Source organism: Pseudonaja textilis, chromosome 3 (assembly GCF_049901715.1).
Source record: "Pseudonaja textilis isolate UNSWEBS1 chromosome 3, rPseTex1.2, whole genome shotgun sequence".
Taxonomy (NCBI): domain Eukaryota; kingdom Metazoa; phylum Chordata; class Lepidosauria; order Squamata; family Elapidae; genus Pseudonaja; species Pseudonaja textilis.
Window position 1 is genome coordinate 76,177,624 of NC_141992.1, and position 25,069 is coordinate 76,202,692.

Consider the following 25,069-nt stretch of genomic DNA (forward strand, 5'->3'; position numbering starts at 1 on the left):
ATGTTTGAGGCTGTTTCATGTACAACTGGATATAAAATGTATTAACCATGTTATATCATGCAGAAACTGAAGACAGGCTTGTTGGAACACCCCCGCTTACTGTATATAACTTTTTAAAAATTTTCTCAGTCTTACCTGCTGTTCACTAATTTTTAGAAGTTGTCCAACATTAAATACTGATAAGTTAATTAATATGATCCCTCCTAGATGTATTGCTGATTTTCTTTTTACTGTTTTATTACACTGAAATATTTATTTTATTAAACAACTTTTAATTTAATGTTTTAGTGTAAACATTTTCACTAGAACCTACAATCTATTATTCATAAATGAAAACTTGGCGGTATGTTGGAAGCAATTAGAATTGGGGGAAACATGAGCAGTGGGAGAATATTCTCTTCGTTTAGACTTCTAGAAGTTAAATTGAAATTTCAGAAATAGTTGGGAGGAAAAAAGGACATGGGGATTGATATGCTTTTTCTCAACCTGGTACTCTGTAGTTTTTCAACGTTGGTAACCTGAAGACATGTGGACTTCAACTCCTAGAATTCCTCAACCAGCATGCAGGCTAGGGAATTCTGGGAGTTGAAGTTCATACATCAAGTTGCTATAGTTGAGAAATCCTGTTGTAGATATATCAATCCTGATGGGCTCAGTTCACAATGGGAATGGCAAGGCATTGTTTTGGGGAATTGTTTTTCAACATAGCTGGAGGGTAGTAAACAGAGATGCAGTCAAAAATCTTGAAATGGAACATTTTTAAACATTTTCAGTTGTTTTCCATATGTTCATAAAGCCTGCAACTCTATTCAAGTTGACACTTAAAAAACCAATTGCAAAGTTTTCCCACTATTGCTACGGAAGTAAACACTGGTAGATCTACCAGTGAATGAGATAGTAATCCCTTTCTAACATAAAGTTTCCCTAACTAAGCAAATGGCTCCCTTATCCAAGAGTGAAATTCAAGGAGTTAAAATTCAGGTGGAGATAACTGGTTGTCAGCTTGACAGGACCAATCAGAAGAATCCACAGAGTAATTTATCACCTAGTCTTTTTCAAGTGTTCAGCACTGCATTTCTAATTAGAAAAGCTAAGTGCTTTCCTTCAAATTGAAATTCAACTAATTAGAAAAGAATTTATTCTGTGTACTTGAGTTTTATCCCAAATTCTCCCCACTTTTGAATCCCTTCTAGGCTTCAGGCTTATCTCCCATCATTTTCAGCCTTCTTGGTGTAATGTAGTGCCTTTTCTTATACAGATGATAGATGATTAAAAAGCAGTTCTTGGTGCTAATGGACATCAGGTTCCCAGGGAAAAGCATCAACGGTGTCCTGAAAATCCTTGACTCCTATCAAATCATTCCTGCCTGAGGAGAAAATTATTTTGGCCACATGAGCTAAAACAAAACAAAACAGATTATGTCCCACCTTCCGATTACTTCCCTGAACTCATTTGCAAGATGCTGATAATGTTTTCCAACAGCCCCCACAGATGCACTTACCAAAAGCAGAGTGGGGTTTTTTTTTCCCCAACCACCAAGCACCAAAGAAAAAGGTATGCAATGCCGAAGAATTGATATGAGAAAGAAGTGGCCAATTATAACTTTGGATGCAGAATTCCTCCGCTGACTTTCAGATTCTAAAATGGCTTGAGCTGTTCTATAGTAAAAATTCAGTGAATGATATCAAGTGTATCAAGCTGATATAACACTTGACTGCACTTACAACAGTTCACTTAGGGATCATTCAAAGTTACAATGGCACTGAAGAAGTGAGTTATGACCATTTTTCACACTTATATTCATTGCAGTATCCCCAGGATCATGTGATCAAAATCCAGATGCTTGGCAACTGGTTCATATTTATGACCTGTGATGACCCAGGGTGGGATACAAAACAAACAGAGTCACAAAAACCCAATGAAGCCCCTTTTATCCCTTCACTTTGCTTCCAAGCTCCAAATATCCTTGATGGAAGACAAAAACTTCCCACACAAACAGTTACAAGAAGGAGGAAAAAAGCAACACAAACCACGCAAGATAAGGCTGGAGGACGTCCACAGATAACAGAATGCACACTGGGAAGAACGCCAAACTCAGAGAGAAACCATAAACTAGAGATATTTCCATGCTTTGTTTCCAGCACTCGCCCGTACGCATGTCCATCCTCTTATTCAGTTGTCACAGCTGCAGCCCATGAAGAGGATCAAGGCTCTCTCCTCCCGAGTAGACCCGTCTCTCCCTTATCCTCTCCTCCCTTGTGCCCTAGAATGGGGAGGGGAGGGGCCTGGATCCTCCTCTGACTGTTCAACCAGCCTCTGCCCTTCCCCAGCCTCCTCCACAACCTCTGGAGCCACACTTCCACTCCCTGACAGCTGTTCCTCCTCTCCCTCAGAGTCAGTCTCCACCAGGGGCATGGCATGACCATTGTAGTGTTCTGAGTTCATGTGATCCCTTTTACAACTGTCTCACAAGCAAAGTCAATGGGGAAGCCAGATTCATTTAACAACCATATTATTATTAATTTAAGAACCAGAGTTCTTAAATTAACAACTTAACAACGGTGGCAAGAAACATTGTAAAATGGGACAAAATTCACTTAACAAATATCTCACTTTTAGCCACAGAAATTTTGGGCTCAATTGTGGTTGTAAATTGAAGACAACCTCAGAAATACCGATAATCCTCGACTGACAATCAGTCACTTAGCAATGATTCAAAGTTCTGACTAATCTATGCAGTTCCAAAGAATTGATATGAGAAAGAAGTGGCCAGTGATAACTTTGGATGCAGAATTCTTCCACTGACTTTCAGATTCAAAAATGGCTTGAGCTGTTCTATAGTAAAAAATAAATAAATCAGTAAATGATATATCTAGTGCTGCACTTCAGAAATACAGATATTGCTTACTGGCATTCACTTAGCAATGATTCAAAGTTCCGACTAATCTACCTAGGGTTACTTACAACCCAGATCCAAAGTTCCAACAGTGGTTCCATTAAGCAAACGCTGTGGTTGTTAAGTGAACCAATGGTTCATTATGGGTGCAGTTTTTGCTGAAATTTTAAAATCTGGTCACATGACTGCACTTTGCTTGGGAATTGGGGTGTCAAACTCAATTTCACTGAGGGCCGCATCAGGGCATCAGGGCTGTGGTTGGTCTTGGTGGGCCGGCCAGGCATGGCCAACTGGCTGAGTGTGGCCAAGTGGCTGTGCATGGCCAGCTTGATACCACTCAATGGGCCTAGCCGACTGGGTGGGCATGGCCAGCTTGACACCAATCACCTAACTGCTGGCATGTAGACCGGGCTGAAGCTACGCTGGCCCAATGTTTCCTCTTTGCATTGAGTAGACAGGACTGAAGTGATGTGGGCCGTCCCCTTACATTTTCCAGGATGGCCCATGGGCCGGATCCAGCCTGCGGGCCTTGTGTTTGACACCCCTGCTTTAGAGTGTCCTGCAGTCATGTGACCACATTTTACAATTTCAGCGAAACTGTATCCAAAGTGAACCATTGGTTCACTTAACAACTGCAGCATTTGCTTAACGACTGCAGATCCACTTAACAACCACACTGATATGCTTAACAACATCACCAAAACATCCCAAAGGTGCTATTTCAAGTGGCAACTGGACTTTCTGGTTTCTGAAGAAGCTTCTTAGGTGAAAAGTGAAATGTCTTAAAAGGAAAACCAGAAAGTCCAGTTGCTTCTTGAAAAAAGCACCTTTGGGAGAACCAAGACCTAGGTGACTGAGAATCTTCATAGACATCACAAAAAGGCTATAAAATTGGGTCAAATGACCAACCCATGATTGTGATGGGAAGGCTCCATTATAGTTATAACTTGAGGACTACCTGTACTAAATCCCACAACTTTGAATGCTAACTGAACAAAGATATTCAACCTTGTGTCACTTCATTCTGTCTTTTTTATATAGCTTTTTTATAGACTGTATATTTATATAATACACTTAAATTGTTAACAGTCTATTAAGTACTTTAGAAAATAGAATCGAATATAAAAAGTGGTTATTCTATCAATAGGTGCTACATTTTAAGATATTAATACTACTAGCATTATGATTATTTGGCTTTTTCATTCAAAATTAAATGTAACATTGAAAATGAGATCAAGAAAGAGCAGACATCTAGGTATCTGTGGTATAATAAAAGTTTAATTCTTAAGCTAAATTGCTTGTCCTTGCTATAGCAAGTCCATTCCATTCTTATGCTTCATTGCATAGATTATTTTCCTCTTAATTTGGATTTCAACTCTCTGTCTAGTTACATCTGGCACCAAATATATTTAAATTTCAGCCTCAATTACAATTAAGCAAGCATAGGGCTTTGGCTGAACTTATGCTGCTGTGTCAATTGATATTTCAATCTTTATTGAGTCATGATACTTTTTCCGGTTTTAACCTATTTTACTGTGGTATGTGACATTATTTCAGCCAAATTCTAGAAAGCACCTAGCAGGTCCCGGTGATATGCAGGAAGACAGAAACTGTGTGCCATTTGTCCTAAGCTACATTGTTCCCCTTAGATGCAATGGAGGGCACTGTGTCACCACCAGCATGTAATTTAATTGCCCACCTAGTCAGCTTCCGACTAAGGAATGAAGAGAAGAGAAGAGAAGAGAAGAGAAGAGAAGAGAAGAGAAGAGAAGAGAAGAAAAGAGAAAAGAAGAGAGAAGAAAGAATAGAGTAGAGTAGAGTAGAGTAGGGTAGAGTAGAGTAGAGTAGAGTAGAGTAGAGTAGAGTAGAGTAGAGTAGAGTAGAGTAGTAGAGTAGAGTAGAGTAGAGTAGAGTAGAGTAGAGTAGAGTAGAGTAGTGTAGAGTGGAGTGGAGTAGAGAATAGAAAGTAGAGTGGAATGGAATGGAATAGAATAGAATAGAATAGAATAGAATAGAATAGAATAGAATAGAATAGAATAGAATAGAATAGAATAAGAGAGTTGGAAGGGACTTTGGAGGTCTTCTAGTCCAACCCCCTGCCTAGGCAGGAAGCCCTACACCACTTCACACAAATAAATGGTTATCCAACATCTTTTTAAAAACTTCTAGTGTTGGAGCATTCACAACTTCTGGAGGCAAGTTGTTCCACTGATTAATTGTTCTGTCAGGAAATTTCTCCTTAATTCTAAGTTGCTTCTCTCCTTAATCAGTTTCCACCCATTGCTTCTTGTCCTACCCTCAGGTGCTTTGGGAAATAGCTTGACTCACTCTTCTTTGTGGCAGCCTCTGGGATATTGGAACACTGCTATGGCAAGATGGATGGTTAGATGGAAGAGAAGTTTGCAATGTTGCCCTGCAAATCAAGCAGCAGCATGCACTAGGCTGAACAATGTTAAGGCTGAAGCTTCTGTGTGTGTATTTGAGCATTCCCCAAGAATGGGAATCTAACTTGAGCAACGACTGCAGGTTTTATCATTATAACGTTACCTGTTTATGTATGGGAGTAAGCACAGCCTATCACTTAGCAGCTACATCCTATCAGGAAAAGAGTTCAAAGAGGACAGATAATCCTCAACTTACATCAGCTCATTTAGTGACCATTCAAAGTTGCAACGGCACTGAAAAAAGTGACCTAGGACCATTTTTCAGAGTTACGACCTTTGCAGCATCCCCATGATCACGCAATCAAAATTCAGATGCTTGGCATCTGCTTCATACTTATGACCTTTACTGTGTCCCAAGGTCATGCGATCACTTTTCCAACCTTCTGACAAGCAAAGTCAATGGGGAAGTCAGATTCCCTTAACAAATGGGGAACTAACTAATCAACCGCAGTGACTCGCTTCACAACTGGGGCAAGATAGGTCATAAAAATGGGGCAAAACTTGCTTAGTAAATGTCTCACTTAACAACAGAAACTTGGGGCTCAGTTGTGGTCGTAAGTTGAGGACTTCCTGTATTTGCTTGGTGGATGCATGCCTAGGAAGATAATGGTTGAAGCAGGCAGCCTCAGATTATAGCCTTTTCTTAAATCTGAAGTGGAATGATTGCCAGGGAAGGGAAACAGGGTGAATCTTTAACTCTCTCTCCATACCCCGTCATCTTCTTGGATCATGAAATGTTGAGACGGCAATGTCTACTTGCTGAGAGGGCAACATCTACTCTCACTGACCTATGTACAACCCTAATCATCTCTCAAAGGGTTCTGTGTCCTGCGTCGATCTCTTGGCAAAGATTTTTGAAGGCATTTGCCAGCATCTCTTCCGATGGTCAGTATTTCTGCAAATGAATTGTGCTTCTAGGCCATCTCACACCACAAAAACGTGCTACTTGTTTTCTATGGGCATCTGGGATGATATGTGGGAAGGACCTTGGGGGACCACTCAGTCTAGGGCTGTAGACAACGATCTGATAAGACGCAGCTCAGCCTGCAGGTGGAGGAAAACATGGGAAGCCTTTCCAAAGGGGCCTTCCCTAGTTTTCCAGAGACTAAAAGGAGAGGAGGGTAGAAACAACTCTTGCAAGATTCTATTTAATACAACCTTACAATAAAGATAGCGCTGATGCTCTTAATTGTGCTTCCTGTCTGGGCTACCTCCAAGAGCTAACATCATTGGTCTCTCCTTATGTATCTTTCCTCCATTGGTCTCTTTCTGTGGCTGGTAACCTTTCAATTATCTTCCATGTATGGGGTTCTTCCACTTGCTTCCTCTTGACAACATAGGACAGCCTTATAGTGGTGGTATCTATGTATTGGATGTCCAGGTTGCAGTGAGGACTACTGTCAATGCTTGGGGTGTCTGATCACTGATTGCCTGGACATGGGGAACAAAACCTGACCTCTCGTGGTTAATTTCTTTTTTCCTTTCATCAAAATAAGCCATGATACATACTTGCATGGGTCTTGCAGCAGGATACTCAACAAAAAACACTCTATGAGTATTATGGGTATCACATCTGTAGCTTATATTCTCTTTTCTTTTGGCACAAACGCATAAGCTTTGGAATTAAATACCCTAAGTTGAGCGTCCTTCTATGTTAATATTGAGCTCTTGGTTCGCTGAGCTTGCTTGTTCTCCTGCAGATGGTCCATTGTCAAGCTTGGTAACATCATCAATGCATGGGAGAGTAGAATTTGCTGGTTTATATATAGCGTTAATATACATTAGTTGTTTGACGTGCCAGTCTTGGTTGGGGTGTGGTTATTTTCTTGATGGTTCCTTGATTAGGATATTGTTTCTTCCTTGACTGTTTATCTGGTACTGTTTCCTGCATCTCTGGGTGTTGTCCGCTCTGCCTCTTTGTTTTTTTCCTTGATATTTGGGTATACCTTTCAAGTGGTATACAGTTAGAGCCTCCAGAGCTATGCCACAACAGTTTAACTATGAGCTACATACAGTCGTAGGATCCAAACTGGGTCAGTCCCTGGAACCAGAGATTTCAGATTCCTGCTGGAGGCCATCCTCAGGGAACCGCATCGATGTGGTGCCTGGTTGCAACTGGCTTTTTAGTTGTTGATTATGATGCTGATGGTTGGCTTTTAAGTCATAAATTCTGCACATAGCTGGGGAATTCTGGGAATTGAAGTCTACTTGTCTTAAAGCTGCTAAGGCTGAGAAACACTGCTCTAAAGTTAATTTGTCTCCTTTGTCCCTTTCTCTCTTCTCTCCTCTTGGCTTATTCTTTTGATATTTATACAACTTGAACATCCAGAATCACTCACAAGGCTGAAAATTTGGCCCTTTAGCTAACTCTCCAATTTACAAAAGCATCTAGTTCTCGGCAGCATGTTCTTTGGAGCAATAAAGGTACAGGTAGTCCTTAATCATTTGTTTAGCAACTGTTTGAAGTTACAACCATGCTGAAAAGAGTGACTTAAGACCAGCCCTTGCACTTATAATCATCACAGCCTCAGAGTCACATGATCAAAATTCAGGCACTTTGCAACCAGCGTGTACTTTACAATGGTTGCAGAGTCCTAGAGTTATACGATTGCCGTCTGTGACCTTCCCAGCCAGCTTCCAACAAACAAAGTTAATGTGGGAAGATGGATGCACTTGACTACATGATTCCCTTAACACTGCAATGATTCACTTACCAATCTTGGCAAAAGGTTGTAAAATCTGGTGCCACTCATTTAACCTTGCTTTTCAATAGATATTCTGGTTTCAATTGTGGTCATAAATTAAGGACCACCAATATGCAATTTTGGGAGGACTGCAATTCTTCAGTGCTCTTGCTTTGTCAACTACACAATCTAATTCCTGGATGGAGCCTTTCATAAGCAAGTTTTCCATCCTCAGCTGCAAAACAATGCTTTTAAGTATTACATCTTTTCTTTATGACATGTTTTATTAAAAACAGACTTGACTTCAGATCTGGGACACTGTCAGTGTTCCAAGATAGACCAAACTTGGAAACCAACCTTTATTATAAGATTACAGTAACAGAATCTTCCAAGTCTGAAGGTGCTTCTCCCTTTTTCTCTTTGAGAATTAGGGAAGGCCAGATCTGAGATGCTTTATCAAATTACATTTTTCTCCTGGACTTATATTTCTTTTATCTGTTGTCTTGGCTGCGACTCTTTCTCCTATTCCTAAAGATTATTCCTTTTCCCCCTTACAGACATATAGGACATTTTAATTGTTATACAGTGTACCTCTCTAATGAATAACTTACTTTTATAAAGCCTCTTTCACCTGAGATGACCTTTTATCCATTTGTCAAATAAACTGTAAGTTTATACACTTACTGTGTAAACTGTAAGTCTATAAACCTTCTTAAATATGATGTGACTGCAGAATCGTCTCATGTTTTCTTATACAGGCTAAAGTACAGTATGTCATGACTTTTAAAATGAAGTCTAACAAGTTTGCCCTGCCTCTCTTTTCTAGAACAATTGGTTTGCAGATGACCCAAGCCCTTGCACATGAATCATTTCCTTTCTTTTCTCCTGAAGTGTTTTAACAGAAACCACATCTCATTTTTTAAGAGTCATACGAAATGCAATTTGATAAGTGCCTTATCAACCAATTGAGATCTGCTTTCTCTTTCCTTTAGTTGCTCAAAGAGATGCACTCCTTCTTGTTCCTTTGTGAATCTCTTTTTCACAATTACTTCAGTTTCTGCTTCTACTTCAGCCCTAATCCTTCTGGAGAAGTGTGTCTGTATGTTCCTAGACCAGGAATCTAGCCACAGCAATGATTAGTGAAGCTAGTTTTATAACCAGAACGGAGCTTCATTTTGGGGAATTACATTGAAGAGCTAGGCAAAACCTAGCACCTGCTTACTGCTAGTTTCATCTTGCCAGGAGAATAATCAAAAGAGCATTAGCTCTGCATTCATGTTCCTGACAAGAAAAAGCAGAAGCAAGTGGCTTCCAATTAACAAACTCTTAGAAAAGGAATAGAAGGAATGACAGATAAAGAAAGGACACAGAAGTGTGTGTGTGTGTGTGTGTGTATAATAAAATAGAAGGGATTTTTCAAAATGACCATCAGTATTTTGTATATTATGATTAACACGCTCTGATGCTAAGGAGTTCTACTCCCCACCTGAAAGGAAATCTGTTCCAAATGCAAAACACAAGCAGAGGAGTTTCATTTTTAGTTTCACAGCAGCAACCAGCTTTAGTACAGAACAGTTGAGCTAAGCCACACCCAGGCCCCTTGCTGTCTCCTTCTTGCTCACATAGCAAATACTGCTTCAGTTTCCAAGTTTCAGTTTCCAAACAGTCCTCAACTCTCTCACACCCTGACAGGACGCTATCCAGTTGGATAGATGCTGGTAGGAAGTGGCAGAATTTTTTTCCCCTTATTTTCCTCCGCAAAGTCAACGGGAAAGCTAGATTCACCTAACAACCATGCTACTAAAACAACCATGTTTTATAGTTCAAATAACTTAACAACTGCAGTGATTCACTTAACAACTTGGTAAGAAAGACCATAAAATAGGGCAGAACTCACACTTAACAACTGTTTTGCTTAGCAACAGAAATTTTGGGATCAATTGTGGTCCTAAGTCAAGGACCACTTGTAGTGTGTTTCAGACCAACAACTTATTACTTCATAATCTACTTCATTTTATGTACATTGTCCTGAGTTACAGGTATCTTTAAAATTATTGTTCTACTATTGAGTAAATAAGATATAAATATATTTAGTAAAGTTGCCACAAAATTCATTGTTATTATTTCTTCATTTTAACTCTATATTATTTCAATGTCCTTTTGGACTTTTAGTTAAAGGAACATATGTACCCATTGGCCACTAGATGGAGCAATTCAATACGAGTAATTCCGTATTAGAAGGAAGATCCTCAAATTTAAAATCTGAACACCTTCTCAGTACCATTTATCTAATCTTCCCATTTAAGAAAGACCAAAACAATCTGAAGCAATGTCTGCCTTTGTAGTATATGCAATTGAAGTTCTATTCTATATTATGTGAAGCCCACAATTTTTTCTTCCAGGATCCTAATTAGTAAATATAACTTTTTATGTTTTTACTTAAATGTAACTAAGTTTTGGTAATATCCTTTTTATTTAAATTAGCAATCCAAAAATTCATGACTTAATATTGTTACAAGCATGTGTTGTGTCAGCCTGTGCAATTTGCTTTGAAATCATATTCAGTTTCCGTATCATACACTATCTGTGCTCTTACAGTTACGGATTAGAGCTGATGGAAGTAAATGGATGGGGAAACTATCTTAGCACAGTCTGCTCATTACCTACTGCCACCAGAAATAAGACATGTTTTGTCTTCATCAGAGTTGTTGGAAATAGAGGTTGTGCTTATCCTTTCGGTAATGCTCACCTAGATTCCCCTACTCCCCCTGCTAATAACAAAAGCAGTCTGCAGAAGATCATGAGGCATGGGAAGTATACTGTTTTTACTCACAGGCCAGCCATCTGACAAATAAAATCAAACATTAAACTTTCTGAAAGCTGGCTTTTCTGTTCCTCTATACCCCTCTCCCTTTTTTTTATAGTTCAAATAAAACTGCCCTGGAATTAACAAGGAGTAAGTTGAAAACAGCCCTGGATTCTATGAGCCGAGAACCTTACGAAAAATAAGTTGCCAGATTGCTGTTTTCCTGCTGCTTTAACTGAAGGAAATTAGAACTGTCTTTACCTCTTGGTTGCTTATCAGAAGTTCCATAGGCACCTTTCATGCAGCTGTGACTTGTCTACCTATATATTCAAATAATGCACTACAGTTAGCATTAGGAGAGAGATAAGCTACTCAATGCCTGCCAGATGTTTTGGACTTCAAAACAACTTTTTTGCTTGGCCAACAAGAAGACAAATTGAGAGCCAATTCCTATATTACAGCAAAGATTTATTGACAAATTACCTCTCTCCGAAAATGTGGTGCTACTTGAACATCAGTGAAATGTGTTATGAGCCGTTATGCCTCCCCCTAAATCCCATAAGAAGAAAGAATTGTAAGTATTATAAAGCTGTGTGGTTGCTCCAGGGTACTTTGAACCGATTACAGTTTTAACATTGTAAGCTGCCCAGAGTTACCCAGGAGTAAGATAGGTGGCCAATAAATTTGACAGAAAACAGATAATAGATAGATAGGTAGAGAAATAGTTAGATGATAGGTAGATAGATAAATAGATGATAGGTAGATCGGTAGATAGTAGAGGCAGGCAGGGAGGGAGGGAGGGCTACTGGCTAGCTGGCTAGGTAGATAGGCAGAAAGGAAGGATAGATGATAGATGGATAGATAAATAGATGGGTAGATAGGTGGGTAGACAGACAGTCAGACATTAGCAAGACAAATTAGATACAGATCTAGGTATAGATAGAGATAGGGACAGAGACAGAGATAGAGAGATAGAGATCAACCGGAGATAAATTCCTTGTGTGTCTAATCACACGTGGCCAATAAAGAACTCTAATTCTGATAGATGGATAGATAGATGATAGGTATGTAGGTAGATTGACAGGCAGACACATAGACAGACACATAGACAGACTATGGATAGTTCTGGGTTCAGGGGTGGGAGCTGGCAGTGAGGCTGAGTCCATTTCAGGTGCAATTTCCTACTTACAGTATGCTCGTTCTTTGATAAACCACTTACCTAGAGTATATGCCTTGGCAGGATTGAGATTTAAGTAGCTTTGTCCTCTTGTGGCGCATTACCAATTCCAAGCATCAGTTTAGGACATTTGTGGTTTCACCTAGAAGAAGCCAAATGAAAAATAGAAAATGAACACAATCTGCATTTGGTTAATTAAGAAATTCCAGTGACAAGAGCCATCTGCCAAAAGGAGAGGTTAAAATAATTCCAACCAATCTGAAACCATTTGTGCTAATTAGCTTCCCTAGCTTTATGAGGCTTGGAATCATCAGAGAAACCAATACATGGGAACTATCATACAGAATGGGAATCCATTGTACTTCAGATCAATTTCAGTGGGGTATCTAGACTTGCTAACATCAGAAGTGTGACAGAAATAATCAAGAAAGGCCTTATTTCTCTCTGATAGGTAGCACTGCACGTGTGCTATGGGGAAGGTATTTCCATAACAATTACTACACATTATTAAATAACCAATACTAAATTACTACTACATTCCTATCAGTTATGCAAGCAGGAATATTCTCTTATTTATTCAATTATTTCAAAATTGAAAAGGGCAGCAAACGTTCCCATTTCCCAGGGGAAGTTAGAAGCCTGCTTGTGACCTTTCACGTCACCAAAGACGCAAGTTCAGTCCTGAGCTACAGATAGTCTCTACTGTTGGAAGTTGTGCTTTCTCTAAGTTGCCAAGCCACTAAGGCAGGGGTGTCAAACTCTCGGCCCACAGGCCGGATGCTTCATGTACTGGCCCTGCCCCCACCCAGTTTAATGAAGGCGGGGAAACAGAGGTGGTATTCAGCAGGTTCTGACCAGTTCTGAAGAACCGGTAATGGAAATTTTGAGTCGTTCGGAGAACCAGCAAATACCACCTCTGACTGGAGATTTCACAGTACCCTTCCCCTGCCACGCCCACCAATCCATACCTACAGAACTGGTAGGAAAAAAATTTGAATCCCACCACTGGGGGGAAAATCCCGATACGTCACATGACGCCACCAGGAGTTTGATACCCCTGCACTAAGGCATTCTTGGCTCTTATCAATTGCAACCCACAGTGAGGTGCTATTAGATAGGGGATGGCTTAATTTCTTATGAAGATTTTACAAGTGCACAATTCACATCTATGAACACTGTTTTAAAACTGTTTTAAAAAGCGATCAATTCTCTCACTCCATTCTCAGGGAAAATATACAAGGCCCTTAGCAGAGGCAGGTATTTGAGCATAGGTGAAGTAGGGGAGGAAATCCTGAATGCCAGATTGTGCCTCTGCATGATTTAGGCTTCAGGGGCATCACATAGGGGTGTCAAACAAGTCAAGATGGCAAATGCGGTTACATAATCAAATCCTTATTGTGCATGTGATGGATGTAACACATTAAATGGGATGGGTGTTGATCGTGCAATCATTTCTCTCACCTGGACATTTTTACCCCTTTCTGCCAAATTTATTGATATTTCTGTCTGAGCCAAATGAGACATCAGTAGATGAACCCAGGAGATACCAGTCAGTGGTAGCCATTTATCAAATCATGGAGACCCGAAGCCAGAAGGTTAATCTTCTGCAAAATTTATATAACAAGGCATTGTGTTTAATAGCATTTTATGATAATACTGTAATGTTGATAAAGTTGTTGGTCCCATTAGGTGGACCAGACCAAAAAAATAAACTCCACAAGCTAAAACTATTTTTTTATTTGAGATTGGTTACAGTAACCCAATTTTATAGGCCTCCCCCTAGAGAGGGGGAGGACCCCCTAGAGAGGTTCCACTGAATTAGGAAGGTGTCTATTAACGATTAACTTTTAACTATTATCTATCTATTATAGATTTAAAACAGGGGTGGGATGCAAATACTTTTACTACCGGTTCTGTGGGCATGGCCGGGTGGGAATGGCTAGGTGGGCATGGCCATGTGGCTGGGTGGGCGTGTCTTCCTTTTTTTTTTTTTGCAGCACCCCATGCTCCGTATTTTTGCCTCCTGGGCTTCAAGGAAGCTTCCTGGGAGCAAAACTGGGCTCCATTTTTGCTCTCAGGAAGCTTCCTTGAGGCCCAGGAGGCATAAATATGGAGCACGGGTGGGCCACGCAGCACCCTTCCCAGTGCCCATTTTTGCCTCCTGGGCCTCAGGGAAGCTTCCTGGGTGAAGCAGTAAAACAGCAAAGGGGATCCCAGCACAGCTGATCATCAGAATGGCTGGTCGTCAGGAGGAAAAAAAATACCGTTTCGCCCAAACTGGTAGCTGTTTTTTTTTTACTACTGGTTCAGCTGAACAGTAGCATTTTTTACTACCAGTTCATCTGAACCAGGCTGAACCAGTAGAATACCACCACTGACTTAAAATGTTTCACCCCCTGTCGAATCTGGCAATGTTATCTTCCTTACAAAAGGGGATCTTCACAAGATTGTTAAGTTCTCCTGATGTGAGACATTTCCCACATTATTTGTCAAATGTTCTTTTATCTGCAGTGTTTTCAGATATTAATTTTGCTGTATTTGCTTCTCCATATTGGCATGGCCCACAGGATAGCTTTTCTCAACCTGCTGCTTTCCAGTGAAGAAAGTTAGCACTCACCCCTCTTAGAGGAATGAAATATTTTAGGGAATATTAAAAAGGCAGAATCTTATATTTCTCTGGATGAGAAAAGGAGAAACATGTTTTTAAAGACAAAACAGCTCCCTGCCACTCCCTGCCCTCGGCAGATATTTTGGTGGCAGTGTATCTACAAGACAAAAGACCTTCAGCTCCAGGATGATGGGATTATCCTTCAGGGCAAAGCTATTCAGCCACAATGGGAATTGCCCTTCATTACATAACCTAGCAAGGTTCCACCAAACTTGATTCAGACAAGCATGACACGACATAGGAGTCTGCAACCAATAGGATATATGCCATTGCCACAGGAACAGGAAGATCAAGGTCAAAGCCCAAGAGAGGGCATAAATAACACTCATTCTCCACTCCATGTGGTCAGCTACCCATAATTACACATTCTTGGTGGTTCTGTTTCACCATTAAACCATCCTTCCAAGCAGCCTCCATGTTTCCAGTGTCTTTCTCCCCACTTGGAACAAGACCCAGATGGACATTACTTCCAATATCAGATTAGCAGAGACTGTGGCTATGTTGCTGATTGGGAATCCTGAAAAGCTTCATGCAGACAATTTTGGTAGTAAGCTGGGGGGAGGAACGTAGAGATTTGTATTCAGACAAAATGTGATTTAGTGCTCAAAAACCAAGGCCAAATTTCCATCCGGAGTAAGATCATCAAGATGTAGTTTTCAAAGCAAGTCGGGTGGGGCAGATGTGAACAAAGTGCCTTACTGGGGATCTTCACACAATGTACATTCTGAGTCCAATCTTGTTGATGACTTCAATGCTGGAAGAGTATTGAGCTCATCCAGCTTTTTTCTGTCACTGAGACAATTATGGAGGGAAGTTTTCTCACACCCTTCCTATCACCCACAATTTGGGGTTGTTGTTTTTTGGCAGGATCCCACTTGTGTAAACAATACATTTATAGAAGAAGAATAAGCTCAGGAAGAAATTCCATCCCAAAATGAAGCCAGCAAAGCTAAAAGGATTCGGCAAAAAGCCTGAACCAACTTTGTATTTATTGCACATAATTCAAAACACACTTTCTGTTGCATGATGAATGCTAAGGATTTTGCAGATGTTGTGCCATCCATTCTGTCCTCTGCCTCACCAAAACAAGTTTCCCTCGGGCTACTGTTATGTTCCAGCCTATGAGAGCTTTCTGGTTAAACTGATTCGAATGCCAAATTTCCACTAATTCAGTTAGGTCTGCCAGAATATTGCCCACTGTCTCCTTTTCAAAACACATCCTCCCTCCCTCCCTCCCTTTTTCTTTAATATAGAGTTATTCTCTTGATTTGAATTATAGCTCCAGATGCCAACTCTTTGTTTTCATCCCTCTTCTTCAATCCTTTTCTTCCAAACTATCTAAAGAGAAAAGTGTGTTTGTTAGAACAGAACCTATGATTTTTTTTTAGCAACACATGTTTAGTGTGCTTCTCTTAAAAGTTCATTAGATTAGTATTTTCCCTAAAAATTCATTAAGCAATAATTTTGAAAAAGCAACTCCTTTGGAAAGTTAGCAAAATTTTATTTGTACAGAAAATAACCTGGGGGGGGGGGAGGGTTTGCTCCTTTAAAAAAACCCATCTTGTCAGTTGTCTCACACTTGCCTCAAATGAGGCTAAATGAAGAAGTTCTAAAAATCAGTGGAAAAAATATGGTACTGAGTCAATACTCTCCACCCTGTTTTCCAAACCTAGTGAGCATGCTCAAACCAACGGGCTTAAAAATCCAGGCTCTATAATTCTGTCAGCTTCCAAAAAAGCCATGGGAGTGAAAGCTGCAGAAGGGAATCTCTGGAATTGGGGAGTATCAAGGAAGAACAAACACTTAAATTATTTAAAGGTAAACTTTAAAAGTTCTTCTTCTCTAGATAAATGTCATAGCATGCTCTTTCCCCCCTTTTTTCCACCTATTGAATCCTTAACTTTCCTACAGTATGGGAAAGTAATATTTTCTGTATTTACCAAGTCACGTGATTTCCTATCATGTTAGACCTTTGTCTGCTTCCTTAAGAAAATAATCTGTATTGCACTAACAAAAAGAATCTGCCCACAACACAAGGAAAAGGAATTCTAACCAGACTACAGTACTTAGTTCCAAATCCCCAGGTTTTAGTAAGCCAATTTTATACTTGAACGTAGTCAGACATTCTTGTTTTTGGATAAGCACATCCTCTTGTGAAGCATCCCTGATAAAACCCAGAATCACCTTTCCCAGCCAAATTTAGTTGAAAGATTGAAAGTATTAATTAATAAATTAAATTCCCTTTGTTTTATATTAGTCCAGGAAGGGCATGTTCTGTCTACTTGTACGTGTATATTCCAAAGCACAGACCCTGAGATAAACCGAAACAAATTTACTCAGATCTTTAGAAGACTTCTATCTCCTGGCCTGTTGCATTCATTTTGCAACAGTTGCATTAGCTTCAAATTCACCCATACAAGGCCACCTTACCTTAGCCTTGAAAAAAGAGGCAAGGCAAATTCTTCTTCATATCCTAATTGTAGTGAAGGCATCATGCCTATTGATAGAGAAACAGGGAGGGCTTCATGGAATTTCTTATGTAGGTAGGCTCATCTTAACACCTACTGTCTTAGCTTTCTACAATCTAGCTAAGGAATTTTAATGGAACAAAATCCTTGTTATAAATTGTTTTATCTGCTGCACCTATTAATTACTATTGCTACTGTGTTCATGATTTTTTTAAAAATAATACCCGAATTCAAAAGTTAATAGTACAACTATGCAATACTTGCAAGTCAATTCCAAACCAGAAATAATGACTCAAAAAAAGAGAACTGCTGTCTAGGTTCTCATAACACAGGGACAACTATGGTCTGGCTTCAACAGAGGTTTGCTTCAGCCTTGATGTATTGGATAACCCACAGATGGATTTATATCCATCAAAGGAATCAAATCAAACCACTATATTATTTAACAAATTGAGTGGATTCACAAATTATTTATTTTGCATAGGTGAACGCAAAATGTAGGTTGTGATTATGTTTGAAGTGGGATTTAGTATCTGGCTACAAAAAAATTTAATACCATAGTTTTCAGTGGGATTCCAAATCTGAACACAGACTATTTAAAAAGTCCCAGAAGCTTTGCATGAAAGAGCTGCAAACATGATGAAGAATGTATGGTATATTAAATTTTGTTCCAATAAGCCATTTTTATTGGACTATTAAATCTGAATCAGTTCACTTTCCAAAATAGATGTAAATTATCTTTACAGAATTTTGATAACCTTTATCTCTGGCAAACAGACTAAAACAAATATTTATGCAGTCAAGTCCTAAGAAAGTTCATTCACAGTAAAATCTCACTGAGTTCAGTAGGACACACCTTCAAGATTATAGTCTGATGTAAACTTGGACTTATTTAGTTTGTAAACTAGGTTAAGTTGCTCTATGACTCATTGCATTTTAGAAAGGTCTTTGTTCCTAGAAAGTGCTCTTTGGGCTAACAAACCATTTGATAGAATTTGAAATTTTGTTTTTTTCCATGATAAAATGATTATTGGGCTTACTCAGTAAGGCTGGATATGCTAACTGACATAACAAAGCTCCCAATAATGTTAATTATTTCATTTTTAAGAAGAAATACAACCTGTACTTAATGTTTATTTTTCCCCTGCAGATGGTAATAGACTCTTTAATTTCAAATTAGATTAACATCACTAAAATGGTTGGTTGCAAATGGATGTGTCCCAGGGGTAGGATTCAAATTTTGTAACAACCAGTTCTGTGGGCATGGCTAGGTGGGTGTAGCCAAGGGACTGGGTGGGCATGGTTTCTTTTTTTGCAGCACCCTCCCCGTTTTTTGGGCCTTCTGGGCCTCAGGGAAGCCTCCCCGGGAGGTGTTTTTGCTCCCAGGAAGCATTTTTTGAAGGCAAAAAATGGAGGGGGGCAAGGAGGTGCTGCACCCCCTCCATTTTTTGCCTTCCTGGGCCTCAGGGAAGCTTCCTGGGTGAAGCAGTAAGTAAGTGAGGGGAATCCTGGCACAGCTGATCATAGGAACAGGGGGGGAAAATGCCTTAAGGAGTGACTGGGCAGGAAAGAACGCAGTCAGGATGTCGAACATACGCACAATGTTGTGCATGCGCGATAAGGACTGACTGGGCAGGGAGGGAAGGGAGAGGCGGAGAGGGGCGGGTCCAGCCAGGGGCATGATTTGCCGGTTGTCCAAACTGCACAGAATCATAACAACCGGTTCTATAGAACCGGTCTGAACCGATAGAATCCCACCCCTGCTGTGTCCTTTAATGTTCAATGTTAAGGTGAAAAATCACTCTAAAGAGGATCATGAATTAGTCATGAATTCTGACTGCCGTTCACTTTTATTGGAAATATAGAATAATATTTACAGGGGCTAGAATTTTCCTGGAATGGAAACTATTCTCTAAAAGCAAAAAAGAAAGGATTTAGCTGCTTTTTTTTTTAATGACTTTACAGGTCATTTGGAACTATTTCTAGATTCTGGATCAGTTGTTGTGGGTGCTTAATCACTGGAGGTTTTTAAGAAGAGACTTGTCTGAAATGGTATAGGATCTCCTGCTTGAACAGGGTGCTGGATTACAAGACCTCCAAGGTCGCTTCCAGCTCTATTCTGATTGATCTATTTTGATTGATCCATTTAAACAATTTAGAAACAAGGGGTCCTTGGTGCTCTCTGAGCTTGCTTGTTTTCTTGCAGACATTTCATTACCCTAACTAGGTAACATCATCAGTGCTTTCAAGGAGTGCTGTTTGCTGTCAGTTTATATTCTGGTGTCTTGCCTGCCTGTGTGGGTGGGGACGGTCTTAGAGATTCTTTGATTGGGCTGTTTACTGATCGCTCTTTGGCAGATTCTTGATTGGGGTATTGCTTGCTTGATTGTTGGTCTAAAGTTAACTTTTTATTACTGTAGAACATAGAATTTAGAAACAATAAACAAACAAATAAGATAGTGGGGAGATGTACAGATAGCATATAATCAGCCAATCGTGCTTGGTTTAGGGTTAGTCCAGATGAAAAAGATATTGCAATACACTAGTAGGATTGCAAGCTTGAGTATGAGTCAACAATGGGATGTAGATGCTAAACAAATAACATTTTAAGCTGCATCAACAGAAATATAATTTCCAAATTATGGGAAGAATGCTGTGTCTCCCACATCAAGGGTACAGGACATAAAATAATACAGTTAAGCAACATAGATTCTGACTTAATGTTAGACAAAACATCGTTAGGCAAAACTAAGAGGAGTTTGACAGTTGAATCAATTACCCAGTGATGTAGATGGTTCTTCTTCCGTGGACATGTTCAACTAGGAGCTAGACAGCCATGTGCCTGGGATACTTTCTGCACTCAGCAGGATTGGACTCATGCTCTTCTTTTGGACATTTTACAGACCAGGAGCAAATTGCTTTATGGAGCAACCTATGGTATACTTTTGTCCCTGGTAAGCTAATCTAATAGCAGTGGGCAATAATGAATAGGCACATAAGCCTTTAGTTTTCAATTTATTTATATTCTGCCTTTATTATTTTTTATAGTATTAAGTATCTTGGGGTACAGGTAACTAACAATCTTGACTTGATCTCTTCATGCGTTATCTTTAATGAAGCGTGCAGACCAGTGTTTGCATGTCCTGCATCGGATGAGGAGAGCACATCTTTCTCCTTCTCTCTTGGCCACTTTTTACAGAGGCACGATTGAGAGCATTTTAACAAACGGCTCACTGTTTGGTTTGGTGGTAGCAGTGCCTCCAATAGAAGGTCCATACAGAGAGTGGTAAGGAAAACTGAGAAGATTTTAAGAAGCTTGTTTCCCATTAATCAGGATATTGCTTATAAATGCTGTGTGCTTAAGAGTTCAAAGCATCGTTAGAGACTCCACATACCCACTTCATGGTCTGTTTCTGGGAAACCTCTGGGAGGTTTCAAAGTATTTCTAGCAGAACTACTAGTTTCTGTAACAGCTTTATTCCTTATGCCATCTGCAGGATTCTTTTTTTTCTCTCTCTGTGAGTGTGTGTGTGTATACACAATCAAATTAGATTGTGATGTTCCTTTGTGCCATGTGTGGATATGTGGGTATATGCATAATGGTTTTCTTTTGAGACCTGAATGCAATTTCATTTGAAAGGTTAGTGTACATTTAAAGTGACAAAAGTTTTTATTCTATTCTACAAATAATTCAAGGTAGCGAACACATGCAGCGCAATGTCCCTTTCCATTTCCCTCACATCCCATTGATGTGAACTGGGCTAGTGTGTGACTGGTCCAAAGTCACCCAGCTGACTTTCATGCCTAAATCAGGATTACAACTCACCCTCTTCTCTAGGCGAACACCATAACCACTACATCAAACTGGCACATTGTCTTTATAATATTTATTTCTTAATGTAGAATTTTTTCAATAGCTGTTGCATCTGTTGTTTTTATACCTCTGGTTTCTTTTTTCTTTTCTTTTATGATTGTTGTGTGCTGCCCATAGTTACTTTTAGTGAGATGGGCAGATATACAAATTTGATGAATAAATAAAAGATGAAGAGGCTACTTTAAAAAAAAAAAACCTTTAAAGCAGTACTTCGCTACTGTTCATATCACCTTGGCTTAACAAATCTAAAACTCTGGATAACTATTACACGGCAGCAAAGAGATACAGCAAATTCTAGGCTGCGTCTCTTAGGTTTGAGATTTTACTGCTTAGATACCTAACATGACTTCTAACATGGCACAATCCCCTCTTTTACTGCCTAATGATGGGGAAAAGGAGGAAAAAAAATGTCTACGGGTTGTGATTTAAAAGAGAAAGGGGGGTGGGGGGGAGAGAATCGCTGCCTCCTCGCCCGACCTTTCCCGATAAAAAGGAAGACGCTAGGATTTTCCCCAGCCTGCAGAAGGCTTGGCGTCCTCCTCCTTAGCCCCCACCCACCCCCGGGCAGTCACCTGATCCAAAGAGCCGCAAAGCACTCCTGCTTTTGCGGCAGGGTGACAACCAAAGGGCGCGACAAGGAGCGGCGGCGCCCAAAGCTGGGGAGGAGGAGGAGGAGTCGGGCGCGTGGTGGGCGGGAGGAGAAAAACGGGAGGGCCGCGCGGGCGGTGGGCGGGAGCGAGCGCGACGCCCGTCCCGACGTGAAGCTCCCCCCTTTCCCTCATGGGAATCTGAGTCGAGGGGGTTAACACCCCCCCACCCACCCAAACACACACACACACACACAGGCACACACGCACAGCCCTGGCTCTCTGCTCCTCCGGCCGCCCGAGGGTGCGAGCCAGAGCCGCTCTCCTCCTCCTCTTCCCCCCCGTCCCGGTCCAGACCCGCCTCCCCGGCGGCGGTGTCCAGGTGCGAAACCCAGACCCAATAGCAATGGCGTCCAACGCGGCGGAGAGGGAGATTTTCTTCACGGAGCTGCAGCAGGTAGAGAAAAGGAATTGGAGTGGAGGGCGGGGGGTGGGGAGAGGGCAGGTCCCTTCCTTTCCTTCCCTCCAGTTAAAAAACTTGTTTTCTTTCTTCTTCCCTTCCTTCCTTCCCTCCCTCCAGCCAAAAAAGTTCCTTCTTTCCTTCCTTCCTCTTTCCTTCCAGTCAAAAAACTTTCTTCTTCCCTTCCTTCCTTCCCTCCCTCCAGTCAAAAAAGTTCCTTCCTTCCTCCTTCCTTCCGGTCAAAAAACTTGCTTTCTTCTTTCCTTCCTCCCTCCAGTCAAAAAGTTCTTCCTTCCTTCTTCCTTCCTTCCTTCCAGTCAAAAACTTTCTTCCCTTCCTTCCTTCCCTCCTCCAGTCAAAAATTTCCTTCCTTCGTTCCTTCCTCCTTCCTTCCAGTCAAAAAGTTCCTTCCTTCCTTCCTTCCTTCCAGTCAAAAAACTTGCTTTCTTCTTCCTTCCTCCCTCCAGTCAAAAATTTCCTTCCTTCCTTCCTTCCTCCTCCTTCCAGTCAAAAAGTTCCTTCCTTCCTTCCTTCCTTCCGGTCAAAAAACTTGCTTTCTTCTTTCCTTCCTCCCTCCAGTCAAAAAAGTTCCTTCCTTCCTTCATTCCTTCCTTCCTTCCAGTCAAAAAACTTTCTTCCCTTCCTTCCTTCCCTCCCTCCAGTCAAAAATTTCCTTCCTTCGTTCCTTCCTCCTTCCTTCCAGTCAAAAAAGTTCCTTCCTTCCTTCCTTCCTTCCAGTCAAAAAACTTGCTTTCTTCTTCCCTTCCTTCCTTCCCTCCCTCCAGTCAAAAATTTCCTTCCTTCCTTCCTTCCTTCCTTCCTTCCTTCCTTCCAGTCAAAAAAGTTCCTTCCTTCCTTCCAGTCAAAAAACTTTCTTTCTTTCTTCTTCCCTTCCTTCCTTTCCTCTCCTAGTCAAAAAAGTTCCTTCCTTCCCTCCAGTTAAAAAAGTTGCATCCTTTCTTCTTCCTTCCTTCTTTCCTTCCCTCTCCTCAAAAAAAGTTGCTTTCCTTCCCAACCCCCACCACCTTCCCCATCTTCTTCAGCTCCTGACTGGGGAGATGGAGCCCCCCTCCAGGCCCCCTTTCTCGCCTGGTTGGCGCACCCTCAGTCCTCAACTTTATAATCTCCTTTATGGGAGTAGCCTTGCCTTGCTGATTGCCTGGCCTAGAAGACCCCTGGAGTCCTCCTCCCCGCCTTTTTTTTTTCTGGTTGCTTTTAATTGAAAGTAAAACTTCTCATGTTAAAAAAAAAAAATCCTCTCTTCCCACCCCGCCCCTACTGTTTTTCCAGTTTAGCTTGGGCAAGAAGGATTCTGAACGACAGAAATGGTAAAAATCTATGCTGGATTTTGGTACCACACCCCCCTTAAAAATAGGGTATCGCATTATCTTGACTGTTTGAGGGAAAGAAGGCATAACAAGGGATATTTTGGATTTCAGCCCTCTTCATTACTTAGCAAGTATATTGGCTGGGCATGATGGAGTTGCAATCCAGTGCATCCAGAAGGCACCAGTTAGGGAAAAGCTGATCTAATAGCGTAGCACTGGACTTAAAAGTGATTAGAGCAATTGTTTAACATGCATCTCCTAAGTTAGGAATATAAGAAAAGCTGTTCGAGATTAAAAAAAAAAACCCGATCTGGTCCTTCATTCTTTTCTTACAGAGACCAATTAATTACCTGTAGGCAGGACACAAATATGCAACAGTATGTTCTTGTTTAGATTTTGCAGCAGTTTTCTGATAAACATTTTCAGAGATGTGGCAGCACCCCCTGTTTCTTGCACAGTATTCAATTGAGACACATTGTTATGGAAATTTTACAAGTTTTGTAAACCAACTGAATATCTAACAACAAATAATCTTTCAAATCTAGATTCAACTCAATTCAAATTACATGGTTTAGTAAGCCGCCCAGAATAGGTACAGAGATGGGTGGCATACAAATTTAATAAATGTATTCCTAGCTGATGATACCTTAGTGCTCAGAACAGCATTGATTTTTACCAACTGTAAGACTTAACTTTGTTACATTATTACATAGATTGCATTAATAGTATGAATAACTTCAGATTCGACAAGTGTCCTAAAGTTTATAATTAAAAAATGTATCATGGTTAAACAAACTGTTTAAACTGAAACATGATTAGGCCAAGATATGAAATGAAAGGGGTTCTGTTTGCTCTAGAGATGGGTGCAAAGATGTTCAAAATGTATTGGGGTTGTGAAACAGTGGAAAAATAGAGAAGGCTCTGCAAAAACGAATGTGTTTGGTAGGACATATTATGTGGGGAGCTGCTGGAAGGGGAGAAGAGGGGGGGAAATTTACACCAACCTTTCTCTGTTTGCCCCACAAAATTCCTTCTAGTGTTGTTGACCAAAATGTGGAAAGACAAAAATATTCCAGTTTTTGCTAAATTGTGTTCAAAGTGGAAAGGTTCAGCAGAATTTTGAGAATATGATAAATATTATTTTATGCAAAAAACAAAATACACTTTCAGTTTTGTGTACACCAGAGTGGTATTCAGCAGGTTCTGACCAGTTCTGGAGAACAATTAGTGGGAATTTTGAGTAGTTTGGAGAACTGGCAAATACCACCTCTATGGGAACCCACCCCCCTCTGCTTTCCGAGTCCCAGCTGATCGGCTGGGCATTTTTTTTTGTCCTGCACAGGAGAACAGAGCTGGAAAGCAGATTAGTGAGGTGGGGAGGGAATGGGATTTTGCAGTAACCTTTCCCCCAGGAGTAGGGAGTGGATGGAGATTTTACAGTATCCTCCTGCCATGCCACGCCCACAGAACCAGTAGTAAAAAAATTTGAATCCCACCACTGGTGTACACCTTTAGAAATGTTTATGGTGTTTAAAATACAGGTAGTCCTTAACTTAAGACCACAATTGAGTTGCTAAGTGAGACATTTGTTAAGTGAGTTTTGCCCCATTTTATAACCTTTCTGGTCACAGTGACAAATTTTGTCACAAATTTTTAAGTGAATTGCTGCAATTGTAT

At 40.5% G+C, this 25,069-nt stretch overlaps 1 protein-coding gene and 1 long non-coding RNA gene across 4 annotated transcripts in view; one reads left to right on the forward strand and one right to left on the reverse strand.

Annotated features, from left to right (window-relative positions):
- Positions 1 to 1,244: 1,244 nt before the first annotated feature.
- LOC148126172 (uncharacterized) lies at positions 1,245 to 20,032 on the reverse strand. Its single transcript, XR_015742911.1, has 3 exons — positions 19,923 to 20,032; positions 12,050 to 12,149; positions 1,245 to 1,366 (listed from the first exon to the last, which is right to left on the reverse strand). It is a non-coding gene; the product is annotated as an uncharacterized LOC148126172 (long non-coding RNA).
- Positions 16,413 to 25,069, forward strand: part of PKN2 (protein kinase N2) — a 73,686-nt gene continuing 65,029 nt past the window's right edge. Inside the window, exon 1 of one of the 3 annotated variants that reach the window (XM_087930132.1) lies at positions 16,413 to 16,493. In XM_087930132.1, the coding sequence (XP_087786258.1) occupies positions 16,416 to 16,493 (78 nt within the window). In that variant the 5' untranslated portion in view covers positions 16,413 to 16,415. Of the gene's footprint in view, positions 16,494 to 21,695; positions 22,062 to 25,069 lie in introns of those variants that run through there. The other 2 variants (XM_087930133.1, XM_087930134.1) reach the window with 2 other exon arrangements.